Raw genomic sequence first — 23,118 nt, forward strand, 5'->3', positions numbered from 1 at the left:
ACCAAAATGGAGGTATATTTTAATCAACTAAAATGAGGGAATTTCCATATAATAAAGAGTACTGAGAAATGCACTTTCTAAAGATTTTCAACTTAATGGCACAGAAAAAAACAGAATCATTATGAGAAGAAACAGAAAAAAATATCAAATAATATGGAGGCAGGAACATATGATGGGGCACAATCCTGTACTAGATCTAATTTTTAAAATTTGGTGCCAAAAATAAGGTACCAACTCTGCATTTGACTACCAAAAGCATCACTTAAAAACTTACGATATAATTGCACAGTGATATAAATCTCATATTTGTATGCAATACTAATAGAATCACAGTACTGGAAGGGATCTTGAGAGGTCATCTAGTTCAGTCCCCTGCACTCATGGCAGGACTAAGTATCATCTAGACCATCCCTGACAGGTGTTTGTCTAACCTGCTCTTAAAAATCTCCAGTGACAGAGATTCCACATCCTCCCTAAGCAATTTATTCCAGTGCTTAACCACCCTGACAGTTAGGAAGTTTTTCCTAATGTCCAACCTAAATTGCCTTTGGTGCAATTTAAGCCCATTGTTTCTTGTCCTATCTTCGGAGGTTATGAAAAACTATTTTTCTCCCTCCTCCTTGTAGCAAACTTTTAGGTATTTGGAAACTGTTATTATGTCCCCTCTCGGTCTTCTTTTCTCCAGACTAAACAAACTCAAGTTTTTCAATCTTCCCTCATAGGTCATGTTTTCTAGACCTTCGCTCATTTCTGTTGCTCTTCTCTGGACTTTCTCCAATTAGTCCACATCTTTTCTGAAATGTGGCACCCAGAACTGGACACAATACTCCAGCTGAGGCCAAATCAACACAGAGTAGAGTGGAAGAATAATTTCTTGTGTCTTGCTTACAACACTCCTGTTAATACATCCATCCATCCCAGAATGATGTTTCCTTTTTTTGCAACAGTTTTACACTCTTGACACATATTTAGCTTGTGATCCTCTATGACCCCCAGGTCCCTTTCTGCAGTAATATTCATGGCAATATTCACTCTCATCCTAAAAAATAGATATGGACAAAACTGTGTAATAAAAATAGTTTGATACACTGCTGGCGGGATACATGTAGCTACCTCTTGTCCCCCAGTAATTCTAGTATTGGTAATTGATCTGTTGCCATCCCTGATTTTATAATGAAAACAACTGATTAATCCTCTTTTTCTTCTTTGCCTTCATCTTGTCCTGGCAATCAGTGTCAGCAGGTCTTGTTCTTCATCTTCAAACATTCTTGTCAAGTGTCTTCCAAGCTGAAAACAACCCTCTTCATGTCCTTCTTAGCATCTTGAACCACCTTCTTCTAGGTCTTGCTCATGGTCTTTGTCATGTGATTACTAGCTCTTGTTCTCTTTGGCCAACATATCCCACATCTCGTCATCTCACATGACGCAGCCATTGCTGTATGCAGTGTTGTTTTAGCAGTGTCAGTCCCAAAATATTAGAGAGACAAGGTGGGTGGTGAGGTAATATCTTTTACTGGACTAACTTCTCTTGGTGAGAGAGACAAGCTTTCAAGCAACACCGAGCTCTTCCTCAGATCTGGGAAAGGTACTCAGAGTGTTGCAGCTAAATACAAGATTAAACAGACTGTTTAGCATAAGTAGTTAGCACTTTATTCTAAGGGACCATATTCTAAGGGACCATTCAAAGTGAAATGGCGCATTATGACCCAGCCATTTCAGTGGATACTCCCTCAGCTTTTCTGTGTTGGGGGCTACCTGCATCATGGCTCATACCATTTCATTGTGTAGCCTATCAGCTCTTGTCTTACCCCAGTGCCCACCTGAGTATTCTCATTTTGTCAGCATGCACTGGTTGTTCCTTTCTCTTCCTCGCTGACCAACATTCCGACCCATAGCATCTGTTTGTGCGATAACATATCTTTAGAAAGATACGCAGTCTTGATTTAAAGGCTTCAAGTGATAGAGAATCCACCATGTCCTTAGGTAACTCGTCCCATGGTTAATTACCATCACTGTAAAAGTATGTGCCTTATTTCTCTAGTCTCAATTTCTCTAGCTTAAGCTTCCAACCATTGGATCTCATGCCTTTTTCCGCTAGATAAAAGAGCTGTCTACTATCAAATATCTCTTGTCCAGGTAGCACAGACACTTGTGGAACATAATCATGTCACCTCTTAACCTTCCCTTTGATAAGCTCAGTAGTTTGATCTTCTTAACTGTCTCTCTGGCATGTTTTCCAATCACCAGATCATTCTGGTTTAACTTCAGTCAACTCCTAAAGTGTCCACACAAGGATTTACACTGAATTAACTACATTGGTTTAAAAACAGAATAAAGCTAAATCAATGCAACTTTCTTGTGCAGAGAAGAATCACAACCAGTTTATCCCTTGGCTTTCTGCTCTTTTCTATTTACAGTCTTCCTTTCATTCTTGTTATTTCCACCTTTAACTTTAACTGCCACTTTTACAATAGTGGTGACTATCTTCTGACACTCTATTCAACTGCTTATAGCCAAGAGAATTAACCTAAAAAATATCCATCTTGATCTCTTTGCTTGACTCAGACCTCTCATTCGACTCTGCTGTTTACAATAGTAAATTAAGACTTAATTTACTGGATCCCATCCACCCAAAGGTTTCCCTCTGCAAAATTGCTCACAGTACTTCTGGCTCTCTACTATGCCAATGCTAGCTCCTGCTTTCCTGTTTCCAAGCCTGTCCACACCATTCTCTGGTGGCGGGCCTACCCAAACACTGTGGGTCTATTGGCCTCATCCCAGTTTATGGACTAGACCTGCAAAATAAAAATAACCTTTCTTGTTTTGAAAATTCTGCATTCCCCAGTTTTCCCTCGTAGGACTGATCTTTCTCTCACCTCACTCATCTCATTTAGCATGTGCTTTCTTTCTCTTCCTTTTCCCACAATCTCAGCATTAATGGCAAGACAGGCTTTTACTCTGTAACTTCTGCCCTTTGGAGCAGCTCTCTGCCTTATGAACTCTCCAACTCTTTTCATACCTTATCTGAAAACACGTTTTCCCCCCTTTTCCTCGGCCTCTTAATTTCTCTCCTTCTAAAGTTAAACAGCCTTATGACTGAATGCTTTAATTTATTCACATTATAAAGTCTTTATGTTATCATTATCAATAGTTTATAGACCAGCAACCCTTCACTATCTTATACATTATTTAACTTTGGAATACAATTTTCAGGAAGGATGCTATACAAAATAGAGCTTCATTGTGTAGTATTGATCTGCACTCCAGATGGCTCACATGATGTTTAAAATCACATTAATGGTTTTGCTTTTTCATTTCCTTCTGACTGTTCTGAAGATCTTAATGAACTATTCTTGGACAAGGTTCTAGATATAATTTTGTTAAGACATCAATATAACACTGGGTTCTGAAACAGTGTGTAAAATGACAATTACAGATTATTTTATATTTAATTTTTTAAACTGTATTCCATGTGCACATATAAATTGAAGTAGTCAGCCAATTTTAGATAAATCTAGAGGCCCTGTATCAGAACAACATGCTTCATCGTTCAACACCCTTCAGACAGATAATTACTTTGAAGTATCCAAATCCATAAACATTTACCATATATATAGTCAACATATACAGCCTTTTCAGCTCTCACGTATTAGGAAGCTCCATCCACTATACAGAAACCCAGTTCATAGATCCTCTTAATTCCTCCATCCGTTATTTATATACAAGCTACAGAATACTCCTGGGGGGATTCTGCGGGACCGTGCACCGGCAGAAAATGCTCATTCCCGCCCCGCAGAATTCCTGTACTTCCTTGGAGAAAATGGCAGGAAAGCCACGTATGTGTGTGTGTGGGGATGACCATGGATGCAGTTTTTTGGGGGCGACTACCCCCCCCAACAGTGGTGAGGCATGGGGGGGCAAACAGGGTTATGTGCCACTGACCCCCCTCATTTCTGCAAGTGCAGAGCTGCCCACCTGAAGGAAAGAGGCAGTGGGGAAGGAAGGGGGGGGGTGGAATAGGGCAGGGGGAAGGGAATGTGGGATTGAGGGGAGGGGGATGGAGAAGAACAGGGGACAGGGAAATCACGGGGAAGCGGGAGTCCGGCACGCGGTGTCCCCTTGGCAGAAGCTGGGGCTCCCCCGATAAGCAGGCCCATTGAAAGCTCACCCTAAGAAGCCCTATCCCCCTACATCTAGATCCCCCCCAACAAGTCCCTGCCCACACCCAGGCCCCGCCCTCGCTGAGCCCCAACCACCTTCACCTGGATCCCCTGCAGTGTCCCATTGCCTCTGCACCCGAAACCCCACAACGAGCTCCTGTGCATCCAGATCTCCTACTGGCAGGGGTGAAAATAAGTCGACTGACTTACTGGTATGCTGGGGCCAGCTCTGGCCCCCGGAAGGGGCAGGGCTGAGGGGGTCAGAGCGAGCCCCAGCCCACCCTGTAAGGTAAGTGCACCCCCTTCTCTGCCTTCCCTCCCCACTGGGGTAGCAGCAGCAGCCCAGGGCTCCTGGGGCTATTTAAAGGGACCAGGGTTCCACTGCTTCTACTGCCCAGGTCCTGTAATTAGCCGCTGGAGCCCTGGGGAAGTGGCGAGGCTCCGCGGCTATTTAAAGGACCGGGGTGGCAGAGGCAGCTGGAGCCCCGGCCCTTTAAATAGCTCCTGGAGCCCCCGCTACCCTAGGGCTCTGGGGACTATTTAAGGGGCCTGCGGCTCCCCTGCTTCTACCACCCCAGTCCTTTAAATAGCCCCCCGGAGCCCTGGAGTAGCGGCAGCGGGGCTCCGGTGGCTATTTAAAGGGCCGGGGAGATAGAAGCAGGGGAGCCCCAGGCCCTTTAAATAGCCGCTGGAGCCCCGCAGCTGCTACCCCAGGGCTCCAGCAGCGTGGCTCTGGAGGCAATTTAAAGGGCCTGGGACTCCAGCCACTGCTGGGAGCCCCAGGCTCTTTAAATTGGCCCCTGGGGAATCTGGGCTGCCCCAGTACGGTGCACCGGCTCTTGCCAGTACGCTGTATCGGGGCGTACCAGCTTACTTTCACCTCTGCCCACTGGGCTTCCCGGACTCAGATTGCCCTACACAGAAACCTCTCACCCCACACCTGGATCCCCCCGCACTAAGCCCCTCCACACTTGGATCCTGGTGGGCTGGGCCTGCCTGTCTACACCTGGTGCAGAGGGGCACGGCCCTTGTGCTGTGTCAAGGTCAGGTGCAGCCTCACTGCCGAGTCCCTGTACTGGGGGAGGTTGGGGCTTCAGGGTGCTCTCCCACCTCAATGCAGCCAGTGGTCTGTGCTACCCACTGCCATGCAGGAGCCCCATTTATTTATTGACAAATAAAATCTGCAGAATTTTAAAATATTGTGCACATAATCTTTAATATTTTGGCACAGAATTTCCTCAGGGATAACAGAAGCAGACAGGTTGGTGGGAAAATCTCTCAACTAAACATCTAGGGACTTATTTCCTGTTACAGTCAAAATTGCCAGAGGGGCTCGACTGAGAACTGTAGTGTCATTGCTATTTCCTTAAAGCCCTTCGTCCAAAAACACAGCTCAACAATCCAATCCCACAGAAGACGAGTCTATGTGCGTAAAACATCCATTTCACAGAGTGAGTTTATGATTCAGCTCAGCTGGTATGTACAAATTATTTCAATAAATTAATAAATAATACATTACACATGCTGTTTATTTATATATCTATTCAGGTTTTAAGAAGGTTGCCCATCATAGTGGCACCTGCTTGGCTCTTTGAAGACATATTAGAAAACAAAGGATGAAATCTTGAACCCACTGAAGTCAATAACAAAGCTCCCATTTACTTCAGTGGTGCCAGGATTTCACCCAACGGCCAAGACCCCATAGAGATTACAGTTTAAATAAAGTACAGACAAAGGAGCAGGGAAGGGATGATTCCATAACTCACCCTATGGAGTCCAAAGAAAATTGCTCCTAACTGCATTAGTGCTTTCTGGATAGCACAAAAGACATTTAGCAAATGACCATCCATATGCAATCCCCATACATGAATTATACACAGTGCAGGTAGCAGCACCTGTACTTAAGGGTGCAGGACACTTTCCATAAGACCCTGAAATCAGTTGATTATAATTTAACCAAACTTTAATCATTTGAGATGAGATTTTCCATGCTGGATGTTTGCCTTAGACTGGAATTTTCTGAAAATTTCAGTAAAACAATTCAGCCATTTCTCAGAGTGATATTAAGGAAACTAAGATGTTATGTTCATGTTAAAAAATTCTTAGAACCATTTTACTGAACTTCTCTACTGCCGCCTTGCTTTGGAGTAGGGACTTGAAATTTGGCAGGGGCGGGGGTCACCTGGGTGTCTGGGAGGTGTCTTTTGCCATTCTCATGAAAATCTGCCCAAATTTGACGAAGTTATGATCACCTGTGGAAAAAAAATAGTATTTGCTCATGTAATTAAAGGCTGTATTGTTGCCCCTTTTAAATCCGAGCGGCTAGGCAAAGTTTGGGAGTCTGGGGATGTTCAGGTTGGAAGCAGAAATTGGCGATAGTCAGTTACCTCTTTGATGCAGTTTTGTTTGTTTACCAAGAATGTACAAAGCCCTGTCTCAGAATGCTGAGGGAACAGGACCGGTTCTAGGCACCAGCAAAGCAAGCACGTGCGTGGGTCGGCACAATCCCAGGGGCGGCATTCCGGCCATCCTTTTTATTTTATTTTTTTTGCTTGAGCAGTTGCGCTCTCGGAGCTTGGGGTGGCAAATGTTTTGCTTGGGGCGGCAAAAAACCTACAGCCAGCCCTGGAGGGAACCAAGAGCAGTTTCTTAGTTTACAGGCCCCCAAATCCCTTTACCCAATACATACCAGATCCAAAAGCTTTCTCTCTAGTTTTTCCAGGGTCACTTGCAGGCACTGTTTACTTACTGCTTGGCTTTCTTGCTTAATTTTCCTCTTGCAGTCTTGTCTGTTCCCACCTTTTCTCTGTGTGAGTGTTTTTCTCAGACTCTCACTCACCCCCACACCCCTGGTCATAATATCCAGCCTCTGCCTCCACGGTGCTATTTTCCGGGCAGACTCTATTAGGCTTTGTTTTAGATGTGGCCTCTTAACTGTCTTAAATGGAGGCATCATCTTGAACAAGGTGTTTTTAACTCAACCAGTAACATGGTTTCACCCAGTTCACAACAGTACTATAATGTATACTCACAAAGAGGCTGACTAAAAACTGCACAGACAATCTGGAATTCCTAACTTTTGAGTACTTGACTTTGCAACTTCAACATTCTTATAATGCAGTGTTTTGTATGTAATACTATCTAGTCTGGGTAATAAATGATCTAAAGGCATAGATGGTCTCCTGAGACTATATTTCTGTGCCCCATCCAAAGCAAACTTGACACATTCAAAGAGCAATGTCCAATCCACACTATAGTGGAAAATGTAATCTCTCCTTAGTGCAGGTCATAACCACACCCACCCACACACAAGGAAGGAACTGGGAAGTTCCGAGTTGGGTTTTAATTGTGCATGTGACATCAGAAAATTGAGCAATTAAATTAACATTATTCTGAACATTAATGATTCTCCTGAAAGAGATGACCCAAATTCAAAATGCCTCATTGCTCATAAGACTTGGAACAATTATTCCATCTGCCTTCAATTTTCTGAGTACCTGCTAAAATTAGGATGTTGGGGCAATTGGGAGATGTTTCAGTTTGAATAATGTCAGTCTGTGGATTGCAGTTTTTAAGGTGAACTTTTTCTCTCCTCACTTTTCTACTGTTAAAAGTCCAGAATGTCAATTCCAAAACCAAATGCATAACACACACGCACACAAATGATTTAAGTAATGAAACTAACACACTTCTTAATCCCTCTCCTTCACTTTAATTTTTAAAAACTTCTGATCTCCCAGCATAACCCAAAAGGGACACACAATCTGGGCATGCACTCTGTTCTACTGTTGCTTCTCATAAGTCACTTTTATCAATAATTGCACATTAATTATAATTGCAAATTTAACAAATCCCCATCACAAGGGCTTACCTACCCCTGCAGAGGCAGAATGCACGGAAATGATATCATAGAATATCAGGGTTGGAAGGGACCTTAGGAGGTCATCTAGTTCAACCCCCTACTCAAAGCAGGACCAATCCCCAATTTTTGCCCCAGATCCCTAAATGGCCCCCTCAAGGACTGAACTCACAACGCTGGGTTTAAGCAGGCCAATGCTCAACCCACTGAGCTACCCCCCCCTAATATGGAGAAACCCTGCTATTCTACTGGATAAACATGCATAACAGGCCTACACTAGCCTTCCTTTTTTAAACTGTAAATATTCTAGCATGCTCAGTTTAAGGGTTGTTGGGACCTGAGCCACAAAACCTTTCATCAAAACGTGTGTGTCCCTGTGAGACCACAATGTGCAGGCACCACGTGGTGTCAGGTTAAGGTCATTCTTACAGTGCTGCCAACCCCAAGAGTTCCAAATCATGAGAACTGCCTTAAAATCATGAGATAAAAAAATACATTAGGGGTTCTCTTATTAGCCTTCTGGCTTCTGGGCCATAAGGGTGCATGTTTTCAAGCTTTTCTCCAAAAGGGCTAGAAATTCAGTGGAGCTATGACATGTGCTCCTCACCTTTAAAATGTAAGCTCAGTTTCTAATGCAATCGTATGAGTCTGGGAGCTGGGGATTTAAGAAAAATACCAAATATGATGAGACGTGTCATAACAATCCCAAGAGTCATAAGACTTATTCTGGGGGCTGATCTTGAGGGACAGAGGGTCTGGGGAATCATAGAATTGTAGAACTGGAAGGGACCTCGAGAGGTCATCTAGTCCAGTCCCCAACACTTGTGGCAGGACTAATTATTAGTAATACTATTAATATTAGGAAGGACCGGCTTTGCCTAATTCTCAGCCTACACAGTCCCTGGTTTTGGAAATACAAACTGTTCCTTTTTTTGTTGATGGTCTGCTTAAGAGAGAACATGAGAATCAGAGCGGAGAAAGAAACAGACTGGGCAAAAGGACATACTCTAATCAAAACTAAATACAGGCTATTAGTGCACACAGGACACCTGCTTGCATCAGTGTCATTCCTCTTTATCTAAAAGAGGATTTAAAAAAGAAACAAACCCCTACACTTCCCTTGTGAAAAAAGCATGACTTTAAATTACAGGAGAAGAGGTTTGGGAATTTGAAGAAATTTTGCAAACCCATGAAACAGTTCTAGTCCCCCTGGGCCCACTCATCATCAGCTTGGAGTATACAGCATGCACAATGCTAGCAAAATCCATTTACTCTTCACTATTTATGCTGCTTGTTTACTTCCTGTGTTCTGTCATTCACTGAGAGAATCAACAAAGTCAGTTTTATTTTTGTTCATTTCATCTCTGCAATGATGGGATTGCAAACACTGCACGGAAAGGGTGACTCGCAGACATGCGAAGTGTCACAGTAGTTGATCATGCAATTACAGCATGATCCTATAGCACAGAGAGGTAGGCTTAAGGTTGCAGAGGCATTTCTTATTACATTATAGGTGGGGCTGCTTATAGCCCCACCTACTATTAAGGTTGCCTGACACTTTCCATACTAAGACCTTTCTTCAGCTTCAACTTTACCGGACATTAACCATTTGGGCTGAATTTTTCTATGCTGGGTGTCTGCCTCATGCTGATTTTTTGAGTGTGGAAAATTCTAGCCAAAATGGTTCAGTCTTTTCTGAGAATGCAGCGAGAGAGAAATACTCCGTTTTGCCCATGTTAAAAAATTGTGGCAGGCTTTTTTCGGACCTGCCAGTATACTGAAAAAACAGTTATTCGCATAGCTCTAATCATAATGCATATACAAAAGGAGGACAAATAAAAATTGCACAGGCACCCGTAATGCTAGGATTTCCTAATGTTTGCATGCTTGACTTTGCAACCTTATAATTTTCTTTTAATGCAGTTTTTTAGATGCAATATTTATACATTATTATATATAATTACATAAAGGAAACTATGTTAAAAGAGCATTAAGTTTACAAAGTCAAGCATTCAAAAGTTAAATGAAAAATCTGGTTCCGACCATGCTCTATTCAGCACATCTCAATACGGATTGAAAATTTCCCCCATGTAATAGATGCCTATATGAGATTAATTTGTTATGTCTCAGCTCCAGTTCCCATACCACAAACTATTATGTATTTGTTTTAATACAATTTTTTCCACTGGAACTTTTAAAAAAAGTTTTTTTCTATTTTTGTTATCTTCTGTAAAATCTTGTTTTGACCAAATCAAAATTTTTGAGCTAATTTGAGTCAACAGTGCGCTTTTAGATCACATGTCAAATAATTTCTTTAGGAGGAGAACCTTACCTTTCCACATGATCAACATTGCCTGCCACACCAACGCCTCCAATGGTATAAATTTTCCCATCGTACACCAGGCTGTTGTGCCGACACCTTGGGACTGTCATTCGGGATACGAGATTCCAGTTATCAAGTAAGGACATGTAACACCAGACATCAGAGAGTGTGACACCAGACTCCATGCCACCTGCCAACAAGACATGGGTGAGAAAAGGAGAGAATTAAGTGAGAACTTGGATGCAGGTAGTCCACTGTATGTTGCAATCAAAGCCAGTTACCAAGTAAAAGCTCTTCTAATGACAGTTGAGTAATTAAAATAAATCACCCTCAATAGGGAGCATCTGTTTCTATGAAGCAGATCGGTGTCATTTATTCGTGCGTTTCAAAGGTTTGTTTTTTTAAGATGACATGAGGATATCAAGATGTCAGACTAAGAAGGACATGTGCGTAAAGGAATATACACATCCAACATCCATAAATAACCTCCAATCTTCCAATTACCACACACTTGCAAGAAGGTGTCATGTGGCAGAGACTGACTGGCTTGCTATTCACTGTCCACTCTGAAATCCAGAATGCTTAATTCAGTTTTTATGTGACAAAGAATAGAAACAACATGTTTTGTACACATATAAAGTAGAATTAGGGGATTTTAAGGTTTAACTCCTAATTTTCACGCATCACTTCCATGATTAGTTGGCTTTTCTATTACAGTGCAGAGCCAGTGTTATAAGCACTGCCAAAGAGTTTAAAATGATCAAGCAGTACACTAATAATACTGGATATTTCTGTAGCTCTTTCTAACTGAAGGTCTCAAAGCGTTTCACTTCCCAACACCCCATAAAGTGGGTAAGTATTATTATTCTTGTTTTACAGAATAGGAAACTGAGGTACGGAAAGGCAAAGTGATTTATCTAAGACCACACCAGGAGTCAGTGATTGAGCCTGGAACTGAACCCAGAGTCTCAGTTCTATGCCTTAATGACAAAACCAGGCTTCTTCCTCAGTAATGCTTTACCAAAGGATATTTCACTAAACCTCCTGTGTTATCCACTGTGGAACACAGCAGTTTCAGGTGTTTTTATTTTATTTTACTTTTATATTTGCTTTTTTTTCACATCTGAGCAAAGCAAAAACCCAGTGGTACTCAGCAAGTTTTGCACTGAAACCATGTGAGGCTCCTGACTTTTACATAGTTTCCACCCCGTACCATAAACTGGCCCAGGTTCACAAGAAAGGGATCTAATAAACTTTGGGGGGTTGGGTTTCATTATTAACCTTTTGCACAACTCTAGTTATTACACATTCTGCAATGTGGATTCCTAATAGGATTCCTAATAGAAACTAGGTTAACAAAATGGCCAGGACTGCACAAAGACCTCCACTGGGGAACTAAACACTGGTAGGAAAACAAAGAGATTTGTCTCAATTGGTAGCAATAATTTTTATTCAGCTCCTGGGGTTTCTAACATCTCTCTAGTCAGCATAAGGAGAAGTGATGGGGGAATTCAAAACCAGGCAAACCACTCCTTGCCTGAGATTCTTTCTATTCTCAAAAAAAAAGAAAAAGAAAAAAAAAGGAATACTTGTGGCACCTTAGAGACTAATCAATTGATTTGACCATAAGCTTTCGTGAGCTACAGCTCACTTCATCAGATGCATTCAGTGGATGCATCCGATGAAGTGAGCTGTAGCTCACGAAAGCTTATGCTCAAATAAATTTGTTAGTCTAAGGTGCCACAAGTCCTCCTTTTCTTTTTGCGGATACAGACTAACATGGCTGCTACTCTGAAACCTTTCTATTCTCAGACATAATCAAACTTACACTCAGGGACCACTAGGGGGATCCTTACAACTACCTACTGGAGATTGCTTTTTTCCCCAATCCAAGGAAATGTACTATATGATTTAATACAAACAGACACCTTTTATACTTCAAGCACAAATTGTAGTCGGCAACTCTTTTAGATAAACCCTTTTCAGGAGTGTGGCTTCAGGAGCACTGAACCTAACAAGATTATAGGGCTACAGTCTACTATCAAAAGAGAGATTTCAACAACACTCTTGTAAACAAACATTTTAAGTGTAGGTCACATATTCAGCAGCTCAGTCAATCTTGAATGCAGCAACCCACCATTTAGACCCAACTTCAGCCACTTTTTTAAACTATGTTACTACAGCCTGGAAACCTCTTTCACAGGTTTGATGGTTGTTGAACCTATTCTCTATATAACTGCAAAATGTGCTGTTGCCTGCTCTGGGACGAAATTGGAGCTGAAGTGAAATGGAGAGTGATAAAAGCATATTTGTTTGTTTTTCCCTTTCCCCCAGGGGTGGTTGAATAAAACTGGCAACTGTTCCTCCCTGCTTATACTGTACAGTACAGTTTGGGAGGACCCAGTGCTTTTCTGCTCCCAATGTGTATGCTGCTTACCTGAAAGATAGATGTTGTCTCCAGCGCTGACTACGCTGAAAAACTCCCGATCATAGAAAGGCAGGCTGGCCAATGGGTACCATTTATTGTTTTGAGGATTTAAGCAAGTGACTGCCGTTAAAGCTCGTTGGTTCATGCCAATCATCTGACGACCTCCCACTAAGACTATTACCTCGGCCACACCTAGGATACAATTAACCAAAATACATTCTAAGAAAGAGTCGTCTCTCACTGGGGAGGTAACCTATCTAAAAGCACTTTGCAGTCAATCCATTTCTCTATCCCCATTAAAAATACACTTAGAAAAACAAGTCTTTTTTTGGTCTCCAATAGTCTGCAGCTAGCCTATCACTTATAATTTGGTTTCTTCAATATTGTTGCCGCTTATTAAAGGCTCACCTATGAAAAATTTTGTAGGCTGTATGATAGAACAGGAGTGGGGTAGGGAGAAGGTGAAGAGGACATGGTAATAATGGTGAGTGAGGAGATACAATTTCAACATAGTAGGATTTAATAAGGAGGGTTGGTACCAGTCATTGTATTTGGATACAACCCCACCCCCACATAATAGGGAAAGATAATATAAAGGCCTCTATATGAAAAGATGGACAATGACTTCAATGAGATCAGGATTTGCTCTTAAGCATGTAAACTGCCACCTGGCTTTCTCCTTGATTAATGTAAGCTCACGCCATAGACTGATGTATTGAAAACTTTTAGGCTTTATCCCTCTTGGCTGCATTTCTTCAACATTTAAGTTTGTTTCCCATCCACTCCTTCAAAGAGGCCCTTTTTCAAAATACTCTTGTGTGCTTATGTAACACTGACAGACCCTGGCCCTCAGTGGGCAGGATCAAACCTGGGACGTTTGGAGCTTAGTGCATGAGCCTTTACCACATGAGCTAAAAGCCAACTGGCTCTTAGCTAAGGCTGTAGAGCAGACTCATAATCTCTTGTTCTAAGTGGTCTTGGTGCCCCTAGGTGGGACAGAACACCACACCCAGGAAGTGTGTGGGTTACACTTATCCCAAACAAACTTCGCCGTTTTAGACCTCATTATTGTTAATTATTATTGTTATATGTGCAATATGGTTGTGCCCAGGAGCCTCAGTCCTGGATCAGTGCTCCATTTTGCTAGGTGCTGTACGAACACATAGTGAAGAGGCAGTCCATTCCTTAAAGAGCTTCTTGATTTAGATTTACATGCACAGCTGGAGATTTCCAAAACCTTTAATCTTAGGTGTATAGTGAGCCAAATTCCCTGCTAGTGTGAATGGGTGACACACCACCATAGTTAGTAGGACCCATATACTGAGGTTTTAACGCACAGTTTACTTAGTGCCTGGACTGAGGTAAATCTGAACAAGACTCAGGATCCGCCCGTATCCCAGATTCCTATGGTACATCACATTTTAACTGCTTGACACCCGCTGGCCTGAAACACTCACTGTCAAGTGCTTGAGATATTTTGGATTTAGTGCTCAATGTAATAGCAGAAACAGCATGGCCTGTTGCAAAGTACTATTCACTCAGAATATTGGATTGTTGTCCTCCGTCATCTGGATTTTTTATTTTTTATATTTAAGTGTTCTTAAAAAAAGTATACTCTCTTAGGCCTGGTCTACACTGGGGGGGGGGGGCGGGGGGGAGGAGGAAGGGTGTGTGTGATCGATCTAAGTTACACAACTTCAGCTACGTGACTAATGTAGCTGAAGTCACCGTACTTAGATCTACTTACCGTGGTGTCTTCACTGCGGTAAGTTGAAGGTTGACACTCCCCTGCTGACTCCACCTGTGCCTCTCACTCCAGTGGAGTACCGGAATCGACAGGAGAGTGCTCGGTGGTCGATTTATCACATCTAGACTAGACACGATAAATCGACCCCTGATGGATCGATCACTGCCCATCGATCCAGCGGGTAATGCAGACAACCCCTTATTAAGCTAAAAACCTAAAATACTACACAGTTTTAAACAAATATTTCTCAGTAACGAGAGATCATTATTTTTAGTACATACCAGAAAATGTAATCTGATGTGCTAATGTGATGTGATGATAATAAATGACCTTGAGAGGGCATCTCACACACTGCAGCAGACCCACAAAGGGTGTTTGGAGATCCTTTGTGTATCCATAAAAGTAGACAATATGCAAAATAACATGGTTCTATATAATTAGACTCTGAACTAAAAAATATAATCATTCTCCCTTATCCCAAAAGAATTACTTTCCCCACATCAACAAGCTTCTGTAAAAGGTTTGCATTACATCTATAATTTTATATACAAAGATAAAATAAGCACTTTTCAAAAATCTTCAAACATCAGACCATTAGCCATCTTCAGCGAACGACTTTTTAGTGTGGATTGTTATTGAAAGTCGTCTATGTTTCCTCCTTCTGAAAAGTGCTTTGATTGGGCAGTCTCCACAAGCTGCAAATGATGAGGCTTGATATACAGTACATATACAATACTAGCTTCAATAGCCATGTACATCAAGAAATCTGCTTAGCCTCGTCATGGTACTGGCTCGGAAGAAGCACCAAGCATAACACATAGGAAAGTTTCACGTATTTCTTCCACATCTGATTCTTATTTGTTGCAGTTGTCTGATACATACTATTTGTACTAACGTTCAGAGTAACAAGTATTTAGACATTTTCTAACACTACCTTGGTACAGACTGATTTATTACACTGGAGACTTGCTTCTTCTTTATTTTTGCTAGACAAACACCACATGTATGCCCCAAGTGGAAAGCTTCTTGAAACAACACTTTCTCCATAAATTGTGTGTGTGTGTGTGTGTGTATGTTTTAAACATAATATATCTTGTGTGATCCTTTTAATTTGAATGCAACAAACAGCCTGATCTGATATTTTAAGACTTGTGGTATTGAAATAAGAATACATCTACATAATTCTGTGAAAGTGAAAACTGCTTTACAATAATTAATCAACTGATCCTCACAATACCCTGAGAGGAAGGTAAGAAAATATTGTTGTCCTGGAGAAGCTGAGGCAGAGAAGACAAGGACCACATTTTTAGAAGTGTTGTCCAGTTGTGGGTGCCCAACTTTAAATACTTAGAGTCCTATTTTCACTCGGTGCTGAGCACCCAGAGCTGCCACTGAAGTTAATCATTCCTGAAAATCAGACCACGCATTTAGGTGCCTAAATATGGATTCAGGTGCTTAGCTTTAGGCACCCTACTTTGATCATTTCGATGCAGGTGTCTACAAAGCTGGGCTTCCCAAAAATAGAGTAATCCAAAAGAGGGGAAGCTTTTTGGACCTTAAGTGACTTGCCTAAATGCCACAGAAGAAGGGTGATCATATTTCTCAAAGAGAAAATGGGACACTGCGAGTGGCTGGTCTGAGACCTACACCTCCCTGCTAGCCCCCTGCCTGCAGGGCTGGCCCGAGCTGCTTGCCTGAGTCCCCCTCTTGTGCAGGGGAAGGCAGGGCTCAGGCAAGCAATGATGCACATACTAGATAGGGTGATCATAGTTCCCGAAGGCTGGGGCTGGCAGATCGCGGCTTGCCTGAGCCCTGCCTTCCCCGCTGCATGAGGCTGGAATTGGCGTCGTTGTTCGCCCGAGCCCTGCCTGTCCCCAGCAGAAGCCCTGCCCCCCCTCCCCTGCACAGGGCTGGCATTGCCACTCGCCCCCCGCCCACGGTCCTCTGCACCCCACTTTTTTGACAAAAGCGGGCATTTGTCCTGTTTGCTCTTGCCAGCTTGATCCGTTTGGCAAGAGCAAATTGGACAAATGCCCTCTTTTGCCAACAAAGTCAGGACGGCCGGGACAGGGCTTAAAAAAGGGACTGTCTCAGCCAAAACGGGATGTCTGGTCACCCTACACAGAAGGAGACAGAATCGGAACTTGGATTAGCACTCTGGACTCCCTGGCTCCCAAACCTGTGCTACTGAAATGCGGTGAAAGGAAGAGGAACGACACTTACTCCTCTCTTCCTATGCAAACTACAGACAGTCTGAACCATTCAGTCTTGGACTGCAGGCAATGTCAGATCACAGAGCTTTCTCTCTGAAGCTAGCTTTGCTTTACCTGCTGATAGCCTGGGCCGGGTTCTTGGTGTCTGCATCTCTTGTCGGGCATGTGGGAGCATGTGATAACGTTTTGCTTCGTTCACTAGATCCCGGCAGGCCTCTGAAGACTTTATCAACTCCTCATTGTCAACAATGTTTAGCAGATAACTGGGATGGATGAAGGGGAGGCGGACCACTGCCAGCAACTCCGCAGCATACTGGAGAAAGAACACATGGCAGCCTTAGTGCTTGATTTCAACCATTCTGCGTTTCCTCCTCCCCCATCACAAACACTTCCCCTTATTACCCAACTTGGGAATATATTATACTTTGAGCTGCCCTTAGTACCTGAGTGTTACTGTACACAGTCCTGATTTTCATGGATCCTGCATACACTCCCCAAACCTTCATTATTGTTCAGGTAGCACAAAGACAACACATCCCTTAGCTGCTCCACTCTGAAGGTTTTTTTTTCGGGGGAGGTCCCATATGGAGACAAAAACAATCTTCAAAAGCTGACAATTCTTGTTATACAGAGATTTTGTTGTAAAAGCAGATTCTGAACTTATATTCAATATGACACCTTATGCACAGAAGACAAGCATTAATCTTCCTAGCTTCCTGAATTCACCTTGAAATTTAAGACTCGTTGCTACATTGAAAACAAATGGCTTTTCTAGCATTTTGTGTGAAACAAAATGAAGTGAGCTGTAGCTCACGAAAGCTCATGCTCAAATAAATTGGTTAGTCTCTAAGGTGCCACAAGTACTCCTTTTCTTTTTGCGAATACAGACTAACACGGCTGTTACTCTAAAAGCAGATGAGCAGCTTGCGTTTGAATAGCCTCTATGGTGGAGACTGAAAAACACCATCCAATTTGTTAACTATCTTTTAACGAGTAAGATTTATTTGTTGGTGAAACAAATCACGTTCTTCAAAGTTTTCCTAGAAATCAGATTCCTGTGGATGCGACGCAAATACTCACACTAGACCCCATCTTCTATACAAATAAAATAAACCTTGTAGTGCAAAGGACATTGGAAGAAATGAAGCTGTCTGTCACTGGTTATTGCTTAAAGGAAAACAAAACCACAGAAGAGAAAATTGCAAGTGATAAATGAAGAGTCCATTCACTGAGAACTGATTTTAAATCACTGTTTATCTTACAGCATATCACAGAATACTTCACAGTGAGAGATAGAAGAGTTGGAGAATGCATTTATGGAGCTGGGTATAGGGAACATATCAGGACAATAAGAACTAACTATGGCTGCATATTTAGAAGAGGACAGTAAAAGAAAGGTGACTATTAAAAGCAGAAAAGATGATTGTTACTAGTAAACATTTATATTATTGGAGCACCCAAAGGCCCCAATTGGGATTGGGGCCAAGATTCAAGGAAATATTCTTGAAGATTTAGGGGTTGATCCTGAGAGGCGCTTAACACCCCAAACTTCCACTGAACTGCAGTGCTCATTATTTTCTGGAATGCAGGGCTTTGGAGCTGTGCTCCAGCTCTGCTCCAGCTCCAGGCAAAAATCTGCAGCTCCACTGCTCCGGAGCTGCTCCACGCTCCAGCTCCACGTTCTGCTCCAAAGCCCTGCTGGAATCCATCTGTCTGGTTAGTTGTTTTAAACCATCTTCATCACCTTAGTGTGTGAGTGCCTCTTGTGTCTGGGAATCAGGTCACAGCTTCAGTGGAAGAAGAATGTAGAGATACAGGGATGGAGAAAGGGAAAGATGAGTGAGCAGTTGTTGGTTAGAAATATTTCTCAAGTTCTACTGTGTACAATTGGTTCCACCCTGCTCGGTGATAAGTGATCATAATCATCACAGGAACATCTTCTAACACTTCCCATTTCCCTACAATAAATTTAAAACACAGGTATCAATTTGGAAGGACATGCAATTATCTGTTTCCAGTAGGATTTTGCACTAACCTACCTCCTTAGAGCCATGTCACCGTGATGATATAAACTAAGTTAAAATGAGCATGTGATGTGACTGAAATGGGTTCAGTCTGGCAGGGAGAAGAATACAGGTTTTCACAAAATCCAATCACTTCATTTAACAGTGTAACAGGAAGGGCTTGGAAGTCTGAAACGTCCAGTTTTCTGAGAAGAGATGAGTGTGTGTTTGCATAACAGTAACACCTCTGAACTTCGCAACTATAATAAATAACATAATAACACTTTAAACATCTTTAGCACCTTTTTGTCTGAAGAGCTCAAAATGTTTTGCACACATTAATTAGTGTGAGCCTCACAGTACGCCAGGAGGCAGGCAGGTTTTACAGATGGGGAAGCCGAAGCAAAAATGATTAGAGTGACTTGCCCAGCGTCAGAGTGACAGGAAGATGACCAGAAGCAAATGCTGACTACCTTGTTCTAACCACTAATTCATGAGAATTCCTTAATACAACATGAGATTTTGGAGATTCATCTGCATAAGGCCAAACATTTCCAGGAAGGACCCTTTGGGTTCAATCCTGAGCGTCACGCTGATCCACATGTATCAAGGAAGTGGTGTAAGGGGAGTAGAAAACAACAGGTTTTCTCCTTCTGGGGTGGGAGGCATCCTCAGTGAATACAGAGCCATCTATAAGTGGTTCTATGCCACTGGTCCTACAGCCTGCAGCTAGGGGGCAAGTCAAAGGTGGGGAGGCATGCAGGAGGCACAGTCTTAGCAGGTTGCCCTGTAGCAATTCCTATCTGTCTCCTTGGGGGGTCAAAGCCACTTGTGTGGGAAGCAGCCTTGGGACTACTCTAATCTATACCAAACTCTAGGCTGGCCCCACAGAAGCAGTCCCAGGATCAGGGAGACTCAATGATCTCAGTTGTGCCCCTAAATTTTGCCTGGCAGAACATCAGTTGAGTAGCTGGGCACAGGTAAGAATCTGAGCCCTGCCATCTGCCACTGTTCCATACAGTGAAATAAAAGATTCTTCCGTGACTCTTTCCTCTACTAAAATGTATTGTAGAGGGGAAAAAAAAGTTCTGTCCTTTCCCGAGAGTCACAAATGTCAGGGACTTGGCTGCAGACATCTTAATGCCATTAAAATGATGCTCACTTGTGGGAGAGGGAGCACAGTCGACATATGGCAGTGGGAGGCAAAGCTCCGATTTCAGGAAGTGCCTTTTTTAAGAAGTCTGGGGGAGTTTAACCTTACAGAGGAGCCAAGATGAAATGCAGAATCAGGACACCAGGAATAATGAAGATATTGATGGGGACATCAAAGTTTAGCCAGTGAGTCTCTAATGGGGATGATCATCCCATGCTGTAATGAACTAAAAGGAATAACTAAATAATAGTTTAAGTAATGGAGAAATTGGAATATGCATACGTCTACAGCTAAGGCAGGCCAAACAATCTTCCCAAGAATCCTGGTTCATCAGAAAGCTGCCCCTCCTGCTTCTCCAATAGACCCTGTGCAGGAAGCAGCCATACTGACAAGTAAGACAAAACACAAGCAAATACTCATGTCATTAAATGAGAACTTGGGGTTAGACACCAGGATGTCTCCATCTTTAGCTTAAATTGGCATTTAGGGGAGAGCTCCCCTCCAGCAACAGGAGGCAATTCTTCTGACTCCACCCACAGAGATACTGCATTCTTCCCCCATGCCTCCTCAAATAAATGAGGCAACGGCTGCTGAATTAGCAAAGCACACTCTCTCTTTCGCCCACCTTTCCTTAATTAGATTGGTGAGAAACTGTAACTGTGTTTCTCTCCCTCTCTTTCTCTGTCTGAGCTTGTGGCTCATTGTGAAGGCTAATAATCATTAGAACATGTCGCTCTCTCTCATCAGCATGAAAGCTAAAGTCACATATCAAAGCTAATGTCACATTTCACTCTTATTCTTTCCCCACCCAAACAGCTACAGAAATACAGCTGTATGTGTGTGTGAGAGAAAGAGAGCACACACAGTTGCTGCTCTGCTTCATCACTGCCAGCATTAAGGGTATGGGTAATCTCATTGTTTTTTTACCAAGGGATTTGTAGAGTATGTATAATCTCACTGTCTCTAGAGGATGGTAGAGGCTTTTATAAACCAGTGGCTTTTCGCACTAGCTCCTTTAAGCGCTATAGTCGATGGCAAGTTTCATTTGGCTTTGTTGATTTAAGTACATCCAAGTGGTCTAGGGATTCTGTAGCCTATTCCTTTCTGATTCTGCCTTGTGACTGCTTCATAGCCTTGTTAGCTATGATTGTATTAAATATCTTGTGACCATTATCCTTTTTATTGAAGATTAGAATAAGTACTATTAAGCATTTCAACCTTCTTACCATCTCTTATTTGCTTTTCTTCCTTTTCTTTCTCCTTTTCTTGCTCCTTGTACACATTATTAATATTATTACTATTAATAATAAAATAGTACAATAGATGTGAAGGGCACTTTTCAAAATGTATGCGGCAAAACTTTCAAAGAACAGCCTCCATTTTTGTGGATGCAAGTATGGGCTTACAGTTTGGGCCTGTAATTCAACTGTGGCTACAAAATGTTTAGAGCATTCATCTCACACTCTCTGAATGCAAGTGCAAATTGGGTAGTCAGAGATGCAAAATATTCAGATTTGCACCGGCAATCAGTTGATTTTTCTACACAGGAGGTCGCTTGGTAGAATTGTATACAGGAGGTCAGACTAGATTACGATACGATAATGGTCTTTTCTGGCCTTAAATTCTATGAATCTGTTAATTCATTTTTTCAGGTGGTACAAGGCAGACCACGTCTCAGCCCCTTCAGCATTTAGCCCATTGTTTCGACAAGGCTCTACTCCAAGGACTTCACCATTTAAATTAAATCAGTGCAATAGAAAGAAAAAATGAGGCATGAGTATGGGAACAGACAGGACAGCTCTTCAACTGGTGTAAACTGGTGTGGCTCCATTGACATCCATGGAGCTATTCTGATTTATTCCAGCTGAGTATGTGGCTCATAGAATCACAGACAGTTAGGGATGGAAGGTTAGACCCCCCCGCTGACTCTTTGTAGAGTTTGCTCTCCATGGGGGATGGGGGGAGGGAGGGAGGAGAGCTGGCTTGACAACTCATGAGTATGGGGGACGGGCTATGAGGGAAGGAGTAGACAGATTTGGTGTGGATTGGCTCCTGAGGCACATATACATTTGCCAGACTGCTATCAATTTCATTAGCTCAGCTGGCCAGCAGCTTCTTCACATAGCCTGAGTCCCCAAGGATTTATAAAACCCAGGACAAAATACCTTTATGTTGCAAAACAGACAGGGTTTCTGCCCCATAGAGCTTACAAGCTAAATTTAGATGTGACACTGTGAGTGAGGGAAACAAACCATAAGGTGGCATGCAGTGGGATAGCTCAGGGTTATACCAGTCAGATCATACTGAGCAGTGGTGCATGTATGTCACTGGGCTTCTAGTAGGCAGAAAGCAATTACTCAATCTGGAATTTGGCCAAGCCTCTGTGGTTAATGGCCCTATCCTCTGGGACATTTAACCACACATGGTCATGACATGTGTTTAAGATCTCCTCTTTAGGGATGGCACCTCTGACACCATAAAGGCCTCAGCACTACAATGGTATATGCACTGGTTACAGTTTTCACAGTACAGTGAAGATATAAATTATTATGTACATGTAAAATATTATTGGGTCAGTACTGACTCAGAGGGATGGTGCTGCCTGTTGTACCATCAAGATTATTTCTTGCTGCTTCGAGATGTCCCATCCATATATCTAACCCTGCATAATTTATCCACTTAACTTCTGTATGTGTTTTTTCCATCTCTCCAGTCAGAACAGCTCTCCCATTGGATCACAGAAAATTTTAATGCCATTTACATTTCTGCTTGGTGGCCTGAATGGGGATGTTTACTTTGCTAAACTTTTTGTGACCTTTCTTCCCCTAGTAATTATATCTGTATTATTAGAAGGTTATAGAAAGTGGGCTTTAGTAGGATAGCTGACTTTCAAAACTCTCTTCAGTATCATATTTAAAAAAATTGCTTTTTAATCTGAAATCCCCAAACTAGTAAAATCCTCATAGGTATTCTTTAAACGAGTATCACTGTGCAGATTCTGCTTAGGCTATTGTCACAACAGTATACAGCTAGTTTTAGGAAATATGTTTATTGTTGCAGAATCAAATTTCCTGCTCTTTAAATATTACACTGGAAAGCTATCAAGATTTTTGACATTTTTGAAGTAATGCCCAGAGAGATCAAAATAATGTTTCCCCTGATGCCTTATAGCTCATCTCTCTCTGTTTTACTATTCTTTCATATAAAAGACCCTTTGTGCTAGCTGCCTAAA

At 42.3% G+C, this 23,118-nt stretch overlaps 1 protein-coding gene across 13 annotated transcripts in view; it reads right to left on the reverse strand.

Annotated features, from left to right (window-relative positions):
- KLHL29 (kelch like family member 29) overlaps positions 1–23,118 on the reverse strand; it is a 598,483-nt gene that overhangs the window by 37,025 nt on the left and 538,340 nt on the right. For all 13 annotated transcript variants that reach the window (XM_075126386.1, XM_048845630.2, XM_075126385.1 and 10 more), the window contains 3 exons: positions 16,845–17,043; positions 12,780–12,962; positions 10,352–10,532 (listed from right to left, as the gene is read on the reverse strand). In XM_075126386.1, the coding sequence (XP_074982487.1) occupies positions 10,352–10,532; positions 12,780–12,962; positions 16,845–17,043 (563 nt within the window). The remainder of the gene's footprint in view (positions 1–10,351; positions 10,533–12,779; positions 12,963–16,844; positions 17,044–23,118) is intronic.

This window comes from Caretta caretta, chromosome 3 (genome assembly GCF_965140235.1).
Source record: "Caretta caretta isolate rCarCar2 chromosome 3, rCarCar1.hap1, whole genome shotgun sequence".
In the NCBI taxonomy this organism is placed as follows: domain Eukaryota; kingdom Metazoa; phylum Chordata; order Testudines; family Cheloniidae; genus Caretta; species Caretta caretta.